Raw genomic sequence first — 10,000 nt, 5'->3', positions numbered from 1 at the left:
GAATTATTTACTATGACATGCAAACGCATTTATCCGGTTCGATTCGTTTTTTTATTTAGCACCAATAACATTCCCGACAGTGTTGCTATGATATCTGCATTGGAGGTATCTTAGCAACTGCCTTTGTCTTAGCAACCTCGTGATAGCAATCGCAACGAAAAATACACCAATAAAAAAATACAGTGAAAACGCATCCGGGGAAAACAAACACACAAAGACACTTGAGAGCACCAGGATCTCACCTCCGTAAAGACTCCGCCTCCTGGTCCATGAACTCTGACCTCATAACCTCTGCCTCATCGAGATGGCTGTAGGCCCGCCCACTCACCCTGGCTCCATCCAGTAGGCTGCGTTTCCCTCTGGAGGTGGGCGGGATCTGGCAGTTATTCCCGCCCCTGCACTCCTGGGCGGGACTGATTGACAGTGAGCTGCTCCTATGAGCAGATGGAGAGGCACCGACATGAGAGCGATCAATCCATTCTAATCAATAGGAAACTCACTATTGGACAACTGATTCACTGTCCCACTTAAAGGTGGTTATTCACGCCTGTCTGTGTCATGTCGCTGTGTCATCAGACCGGGTTGTCGCCGGTTTCAAGACTGAGAATTTTTCTGTGTTGACCGAATAAACATAACCTGCTTTGCCAAAGCAGCAAGTAAGCATAAACTGGTTGATATGTAGCAAAGCATAATTCAGCAAATAGTGAGGGAATGCTCTGCAAATGCTTATAATCATAAATGTATAATCAGATTTATTTATTATTCAGAACTACTTAAGGCGACAGGTTTGTCAGTTGGGTTCATCAGGGTCCCCCTGAATTACTAGGCCTACCATGAAAGCCTTTACAGTTGACAGGGAGTTTGTTCTGAATATTTTATTTTGCATATATTAGCTTGAATTATTTCACATGGCAAAATGTACAACCACCAGCAGACTACATTTATTATGTTTTATTTTTCATCACTGTTGTTTAAGCTGATGTGGCGTGCTAAATGTAAAGCTATCTTATTAGCTTTACAAACCGTCCGAACCAAATGCTAATAATTAGTGTAATGAATGTGGCATTTGGAGCAAAAAAACCCTCATAAATCCAATGGAGATCAATTATGATTACGCTTATTCAGTTCAGATCAATATCAGATTAACACACACTTAAAACCGGTTACACAGGGTATTGAATTTACCATAAAAACCACGATAGGCACACTGACCCACTCTATTGATTCCTCTGCAAACCTAATTATCAGTCAGCAGAAAGAGAGCAAACCAACTGGACTAATCTAAACACTCGGATTCAGATTTAGAGCCAATGCCAATTCAGGTTTCCGGCGCACAAGGTTTTAGGCAACAGTGCTACGAATCCATTTTAATACGCGTTTCCAATTTCCCTCCAAAATGTCTCCTAAACATCGGGGCCAGAAGAGACATTTTTTCGGGCAACTCTGAAGCTCTATAACTCAAGGTGATTACATTTCCAATAGTCTATGGCCTTTCAGAAACCCTTGGCGGACTGAAGTGCACCAGAAAAAAGAAAGAGTGTGATAACAGAACCGAGGCCATATATCATTAGCAAAGCAGTCCATATAAACGGCAAATGCAGTGCATTAGCGGGGCATTTGGACCGAATGAGTCCATTTATCTCTTTGTTTTTGTCATTTGATGATCTACGTTAACACCCTTATTAACCTTAACACATACAAATATGTACTGTTTATCCTCCAGCTGTTGCATTTTACAATAACAGCAGTTAAACTCGCTACCTTTGTCCCGCGCTGGGACCAGGGAGAGCTCTGCAATTGCCCTGCAATTAATATTCACTATTTAGCAGATGCTTTTATCCAAAGCGACATACAGTGGATTCAGATACACAGCCAGTAAGGAGCAGACAGGGGGGGTTAGGGGCATCTGGCTCAAGGGCTCCTACCTAGTGGATTCCAGACGTTGGAGTTTCGACCCACAACACCTCGTCTGGGAGTCAAACCCCCTAACCGCAACACTCCACCACCGTTGATTGTTATCGTGTGCGACACAGTGCACCAGTAGCCCCCCCGGCTTCCACTCTTTGCTCTGCTCTGCCTCCACCTACCTAGCATGCCACCGCCACACATACCTGAAGCGTTTGACCTTTGCCAGGGCTCTGGTGAGGGCGGGGGAAGCCAGGGGCGGTGGCAAGACGGGCACCACGCCACCGCCAACCTTCACCACGGACGTGCGAGGATGTGACCACTGGGAGATGAGAGGGAAGAGAGAGAGAGATTAGGGGGAGTAGGAACTACACAGCATGTTCACGTGACAGTTGGTCACAGGGCGTTACATTGAGACATTTAGAATCACATTTGCGTTAGGTTTAGCATTTAGCACTGCTGAATGCTAACAACAAGTGACAAGTGAATTGAAGATACATGGTTGGATGTGGCTGTAGCAGAGAGACAGTGCTCCGCTTTCTCAAAGTTAATCAAAAAGAGTTTTTTATTTGAACACGTATTACAAACCTTTGGAAAGAAGACGGAAAACAGCCCTGGAAAAAGATTGTTGTTACCACTCAACGTTCGGGAAATTAGTTTGTTTGTTTTGGTACGTCGCGAGTTCAGTATAAGCACAGAGTGTAGGGAGGAAATTGGGAAACGTAATCCTGTTTCTAGAACAATCCAACCGAACAAAGGAAAATAAAACATCTGAGAGAGAAAGGGAGGATAAAACCAGTTTAAGGGACATTTTGATCCCAGCCATAATGAGCCAGGTAGAAAAACAAAGCCTTTGAGAGAAAAGCATCTTTGCTGCGTAATTCTGTCTATAAATACACACAAAAAACAGCAAAGCCTAATGCCACAGTGATATGAGCAGGGTGGGGCATGGAACACAACCCCTACCCCTCCCACTCAGCGCTGGGGTCCCGACACCATCAGCTCATCCCACGCCAGATCCACGCCTTCTTCCACTCTATCTCAATGTTCTCATTGTTCTGCAATCAAATTGAGTGTTTCTGGGATTTTTTATGCTTTTATGGGCCAGAGACACTGAAGACCTAGGGGCGACACTAGCTCAGGAGGTAGAGCAGGTTGACGGGTAACCGAAAGGTTGCTACTTCGATTGAGTGTCGAGGTGTCCCTGAGCGAGACGCCTCACCCTGACCGCTCCTGAAGAGCGGGCTGTCGCCCCTGCGTGGTCGACTCCGCTGTCGCTGTGGGAACGTGTGCACGAAAGGTTGCAAGCCTCTTTGGATAAAAGCGTCAGTAAAATCCCCGGAATGTAAATGTAAAGACCGACCAAGTGGGTTGAATGAGCGAGGGAAGGTCATAGCACCACAGGTGGCAATCACAAGGCAGTCGCATCAAGGCAGCGTATTTCCTACGTGGTTCGAGTCTGTGGGTTTAGCCACTCGGCATCCCTAAACCGCTCCATCAAGTTTTACGACACGGTGCTTGACTCAGTGGGCCTCTTCACGCTCAGGACTTTAAAGAGTAGGGGAAGCATGTTCTGTGAGTCGGGCCAACAGTAGTTGCTGTTCTGTCTGTAGTCATCCTCACCCCCCCCCCCCGTACTAAAGTCTGTTCGGACATCATCAACGCCGCTGGATGGCGCCCCCGGGGGGGGGCCGGTTAGAGGGGAGGAGGATTAGCCTCTGGCTCTCCGTCTCATCCCTCATCCTTCGTTCCCAGTCCAGAGGCCTCTGGCTCTCCGTCTCATCCCTCCCTCATCCTTCGTTCCCAGTCCAGAGGAAGGCGTCGCCCCTCCCCTGGTAGGGGAGGTATCCGAGGGGGGGGGGGGGACTGACGACGAGCCAAAGCCCGACGTTTGGCACACTTCTAGGTCTGACCCGGAGTAAACTTAGGGATGTTGGATAATCCTGGGAGAACAACACCGATCTGAGAGACGAAATATAACCAGCTCATGAAAGGATTGCACGCCACACTGTAGCCAATGTCATCTACTTCACACAGACACATACAGACACGTCTCTCACTGAACTTTTGTTTTTTTTCTCTACACCACTCGTAGAAATTGTATTCGCAGACAAAATGCAAATGGCATTAATCGCAAAGTATAAGCCAATAGGTGTTGTTGTTTTTTTAAACACCAACATAAAAAGGGCTGGTTCATCATGATTAATGATGGTATGTTTATTATTAAGGCATGGGATAAGGTGTGGGGCGATAATGGCATGGACACGACCACAGCGTTTCATTAGGCCTCTGCCCGTTCTGTGCTGATGTGTCCTTATGGACAGGTCACTCTACTTTTATAAGAAACTGCATTTTAATGAACCCGGCGGGAGCCATAGCAAACAGACGGAAATGGGTTAGAGAGAACAAAGGGAAGAAATAAGAGCATGAATTTTTATAGGGCGTGACGTTCTTTGTGACGGTAATATAGCTTAGCGCCCCCCCAGAGTGTCTTCAGTGGGACGGCCAGATAGAGCGATCGGGTGGAGCAGCAAAACAAGCCACTGGATAGAAAGAGGCGCTTGGTTTGAAGGAGGTTAGGAACAAGTGTTCCCCAGCCTTGTACAGTTATCAACCACATCTCCATCAGTATGGCTCAAATACCATAGTCCTCGACACCAAACCACACATTTTTCCCTTTTAACTCATAATATACGTGAATCCTTATGCATCCTTAATTTATTATTCACTGTCTAACCCCTACCAGCTCCTTAATGACCTGTCTCTGTATTCACTCTCTAACCCATACCTGCTCCTTAATGACCTGTCTCTGTATTCACTCTCTAACCCATACCTGCTCCTTAATGACCTGTCTCTGTATTCACTCTCTAACCCATACCTGCTCCTTAATGACCTGTCTCTGTATTCACTGTCTAACCCCTACCTGCTCCTTAATGACCTGTCTCTGTATTCACTCTCTAACCCATACCTGCTCCTTAGTGACCTGTCTCTGTATTCACTCTCTAACCCATACCTGCTCCTTAATGACCTGTCTCTGTATTCACTCTCTAACCCATACCTGCTCCTTAATGACCTGTCTCTGTATTCACTCTCTAACCCCTACCTGCTCCTTAATGACCTGTCTCTGTATTCACTCTCTAACCCATACCTGCTCCTTAATGACCTGTCTCTGTATTCACTCTCTAACCCATACCTGCTCCTTAATGACCTGTCTCTGTATTCACCGTCTAACCCCTACATGCTCTGAACGACCTGTGTCTGTATTCAGTGTCTGAAAGACCTGGAACCTTATTTGTGGGAGAAGAAAAAAGCAACAATATCAATCAAATTATGTTTTACTATACTATACTTGATACTTTTAGAAACTGCACAACAAGTACAAATGACGACATTGTGTGTATGTAAATGACCTTTTTCTCTTTAGCGCTATAGGAATTATCTCCTTAATCCTTCACATTCCTCTACGGTACCACTCATTACAGCTCATTTTATCCTCACCTCTACCAACAGAATCCCGTAGCTCACGCCGCAATAATTTACATCACACATTATCCCCAAGACAGCTGGAGATTGTGTTCATCTGATCTTAAGGTTTACAGCAAATGTTATTTATCAGCGGTGCGTGTTATCCTGCGCTAATATGCCAACGTGTGCATAATACCTAGCTAATCCGTCCAGATGTGCAAATACTGTTGATTACCGTCCACATTTAGACCAACAAAGACATACGATGCCGCGCAGACGTGCAGAACATTGACCACAGCGTTGGGCCTGTGCACTGATACCGCAGGTGTTAAGCAGACAGCATCGCGACGGTGAGCTGCCTTCTTTTCGGTCTCCCTCGGCGGGGCTTACAGGAGCACTACTGCTGTCAACGAGGACCTGTGAGGATAACCGTTCCTCTGTCTCTGCTACAGAGCTGTGTTGTAGACACAGAGAAAGGGAGGCTCCCAGATGGAGCTCATCGTGTTTAAAAGCCGGGCTTCGCCTGCCAAACCGTTTGTTTGCTTGGTTACACAAGGACATCCATCCACAGAAGAGAAAGAAAATAAAAATAAAACCTTGAGGTGTGTTTATATTTATGGTTCTTGTGAATAATGAAGAAGCAGAGTGAGGGGTTACCTTTTGCTGCTGGGGGCCGTACTGAAGCCTTGGACTAGATTTGGGCATCACGCTGGGAGGAGCGAAGCTACAGCCCCTCAGGCTGCGACTCTCTGAGAACTGGGACCGGAGCTTCTCTCTGTGGCCCCTGGAGAGACAGAGAGAGAGAGAGAGAGACAGAGAGAGAGAGAGAGAGAGAGAGAGAGAGAGAGAGAGAGAGAGAGAGAGAGAGAGAGAGAGAGAGAGAGAGAGAGAGAGAGAGAGAGAGAGAGAGAGAGAGAGAGAGAAAGACAGGTGGTAGAAAGAGGAAGAGAGTGGGATAGAGAGAGAGGGAGTGAGTTGTAGAGATAGAGGGGAGGGAGCAGAGTGGAGAAAAATAGTGAAGGACCAAGAGAAGTGGGAGAGAGGAGAGAGAGGGAGAGACCAAGAGAGAGGGGGAGAGAGGAGAGAGAGGGGGAGAGCGGGGTATTGAGAGAGTAAACAAGAGAGAGAGAGACCAAGAGTATAGATAATTAGAGGGAGAAAGAAAAGAAGATAGAGAGAGAGAGAGGAAAAGGGGTAGAAGAAAGTAGATAACGATTAGTTGTAATTTAAAAGAAGAAAAAGAAAGGATTGTAAATCATTAAGCACAAATAAGTAATTATACCCAGTTTGAGAAACTGCCCCAGATGTTCAGTATGTGTTTTACATAGAGTTTGGAATTCAATTACCGGTAATGATGAATCAGTCAAAACAGTCCATCTCTAGATATCTAGGAGAGGGATCTGTTGCGGTCTCAGCCATTTAGAGAGCGTGTTGTGGGGGAAATGACTTGAAGAGAAACTGTCAACTCTTTCACAGAAATGAAGTTGGAAGTTTGGATGGCATTTGAGCAAAGTGCTCTGGGCCGCTACCAAAATAGCATTAGCAAAAACCTGTCAACCAGTGACTGTTTGAACGTGCAACTTTTTTTTATGAAGCCAATGTGGCATTCAATGGTCATTACATGGCCTTGGTGTTAATGTTCTGAGTGGAGGAAATGAGAGGAACATTTGGAGTAAGGCTGAGAAGGATAACTGAATTCAATTTCACCATTATGGTTATCCTGAACGGGGTTATTCGGAAAGCCAACAATGATTGGAGAGATTGGTGTCAAACGAATACTCGAAAGCTGACCTGGAAGCTACCCTACTTGGTTATGTGAACACAACAAAGTTGAGATTTTCAAGAAAATGCCCATTATGTATTGATCTACTTTAGATCTATTTTCTATCTGTTCCTTCTAACTATTAACAGGGTTTAACACCATGATGAATAAAATCTACAAGGAAGAGAAAATTATTTTTTTGTTCGCTCATTATGAAAACATGAAATATGAGCGCAATTCTTTGTTTTTGGATTACATTTTTATTGGATTAAACATTAATGGATATTTTAAGAGATTGGGATTAAAGTTTAATCAATCCCTCATAAAATAATAAGGGACCCCAGTTGCGCTGCAGTTCATATCCTTATGGTGCTTCCCTCAGCCAAAACATTTCCAAAAAACTATAGGTTTTGTGTATTTATTGTGTTCAAATAAAAATATAGAAATAATTAAAAAGAACATAACAAAAAAAATCGTGCAAAAATAGTAGGTAGAAATACATAGGAGCTTTAAGAGATATGTAGGCAATACACACTAAAGAGGAATGTATGTAGCCTACTTAAGAATTGTAACGACTGTGTAGCTGCAGTTAGCCTCAGCCCACTTAGCTTACTGAATCGTTTTGTTGATTAAAGAGCCACTCCTGACCATGGTACTAAAACAATTAGCAATCAAGGTTGATTCTTTTAAATCTTGAGAATTTGCAGGCCTATAAACGAACGAAAAACACCTTCAAGGTAGCGTTTACATTGCTTCCTGTTTACCCTCGATGGCCACGATTTAAGATAAGTGTTTTGTGTACGAAAGATACCAATTATCATCCAACGAATTACAAACTAGTATGCTAGGGGAGCGTACCTATGTTCCCCTGGTCCTATGTTCCCCGGGTCCTATGTTCCCCGCTTTGTATGTGACCGGGGTGCATAGGACCCTGTGAGCAAATCTTATTTTCGTAGGATGGTAGGGGCAAGTACCGCCTTTTTTGCCTCTGATTCGCCTCCGATTGGTTATGGTTAGGGTTAGGTTTAAGGTGAACCCTCACCCGAACCGTAACCCTAACCATAACCCTAAACCTGACCCTAACCCTTTGCACCCGGGGAACATAGGACCTGGGGAACATAGGGATGATCCCCTATGCGGGATAGCGTGACTTACTTGTTGCTAGCTAGCGTGACTTAATTGTTGCTAGCTAGCGTGACTTACTTGTTGTTAGCTAACGTGACTTACTTGTTGCTAGCTAGCGTGACTTAATTGTTGCTAGCTAGCGTGACTTACTTCTTGCTAGCTAGCGTGACTTACCTGTTGTTAGCTAGGGAGACTTACTTGTTGCTAGCTAGCGTGACCTACTTGTTGCTGGCTACCGTGACTTACTTGTTTCGGCGGTACAGAGCCATGCAGGCCACACCCAGCAGACAGATACCCAGCGAGATGCTGAGGATGGAGAGCATCTGTCTCTGGTACGTCTCAGCGCTCTCTGTGAAGGAAACACACACTCGGGTCATTTAATCCTCCGTCTATTCCTCCTTTATTCTTTGTTTCCTTCGTATCTGCATGTCCATTAAGCTTTCGTGAATGATTTTGTGGAATAGGAGCCCACAGGTTGCTTTCACTTCCACAGGTTTGTGAGGGAAAAAATAACCCCCACACACACACACACACACACACACACACACACACACACACACACACACACACACACACACACACACACACACACACACACACACACTCACACACTCGCCCCTGCCCCACCCCCCAGACAGTCACACACACACACACACACACACACACACACACACACACACACACACACACAGACAGTCACATCACACACATACAGACAGTCACACACACACACACACACACACACACACACACACACACACACACACACACACACACACACACACACACACACACACACCACACACCACACCCCACACACACACACACAGTCACAGACAGAGTACAGAGGCACCAGTAACGTGGTCAGTGTGTGGCAGTGTCAGGCCAGATCACAGCTCCATGACAGGAGCCAAGTGGAGCGTGACATCACTTCCTTCAGACATTGCCTTTAGCCAGCTCCAACCGTCGTGACGCCCGGCCTCTGTGTGTGTGTGTGTGTGTGTGTGTGTGTGTGTGTGTGTGTGTGTGTGTGTGTGTGTGTGTGTGTGTGTGTGTGCGTGTGTGCGTGTGTGTGTGTGTGTGTGTGTGTGTGTGTGTGTGCACACATGTTTGTGTGTAGATGTAGGTGTTTGTAACGTGGATGTATCTGTGGGTGTTTTTGGCGATGTGTGTCTTTTTGACGCGTGTGTGTGTGCGTGCAAATGTATGTGGTTATGTATTTGTGAGTTTGCCTATGTGGGTGTTTGTGCGTGAGCTTGCGTGTGTTTTCGTGCATGTATGAGTTTGTGTGTGCGTGCTTGACAGGGGCAGGATGTAACAGCCAGTGAATGCTGGAGCAGTTCAGTGTCAGCTCTGTATATCAGCCCCGCAGTCTTAAGGTCATCCTCCACTGCTGCACAGTACAGTCCACATCGTACACACTGTCTGTGTCTGGGTGAACTCCCCAAGCAGCCTGCTTTCAATTTAATGATGTGTCCGTCTATCTTTCTTAACTGATCTATCCATCTGTCTGTCTATCGGTCTGAATTGATTTGTCTGTTTGACAGTTTGTTTGTTTGTTTGTTTGTTTGACATGTCCGCATTCTGCCCGTCCGTCTATGCGACTGTTTGTCTGTCTGTCTGCCTGCCTGCCTGCCTGCCTGCCTGCCTGCCTGCCTGCCTGCCTGCCTGCCAGCCAGCCAGCCAGTCAGTCAGTCAGTCAGTCAGTCAGTCAGTCAGTCAGTCTGTCTGTCTGTCTGTCTG

General features: G+C 45.8%; 1 protein-coding gene across 1 annotated transcript in view; it reads right to left on the bottom strand.

Annotated features, from left to right (window-relative positions):
- Positions 1-10,000, bottom strand: part of nrg3b (neuregulin 3b) — a 203,933-nt gene that overhangs the window by 4,467 nt on the left and 189,466 nt on the right. Inside the window, exons 6-9 of the mRNA XM_056577724.1 lie at positions 8,504-8,606; positions 6,028-6,154; positions 2,112-2,227; positions 243-434 (exon numbers count right to left, since the gene is read on the bottom strand). Coding sequence (XP_056433699.1) covers positions 243-434; positions 2,112-2,227; positions 6,028-6,154; positions 8,504-8,606 — 538 coding nt within the window. The remainder of the gene's footprint in view (positions 1-242; positions 435-2,111; positions 2,228-6,027; positions 6,155-8,503; positions 8,607-10,000) is intronic.

This window comes from Gadus chalcogrammus, chromosome 18, assembly GCF_026213295.1.
Source record: "Gadus chalcogrammus isolate NIFS_2021 chromosome 18, NIFS_Gcha_1.0, whole genome shotgun sequence".
Taxonomy (NCBI): domain Eukaryota; kingdom Metazoa; phylum Chordata; class Actinopteri; order Gadiformes; family Gadidae; genus Gadus; species Gadus chalcogrammus.
The sequence above is the reverse complement of the archived record's forward strand: the minus strand, read 5'-3'. Positions and strand labels throughout refer to the sequence as shown.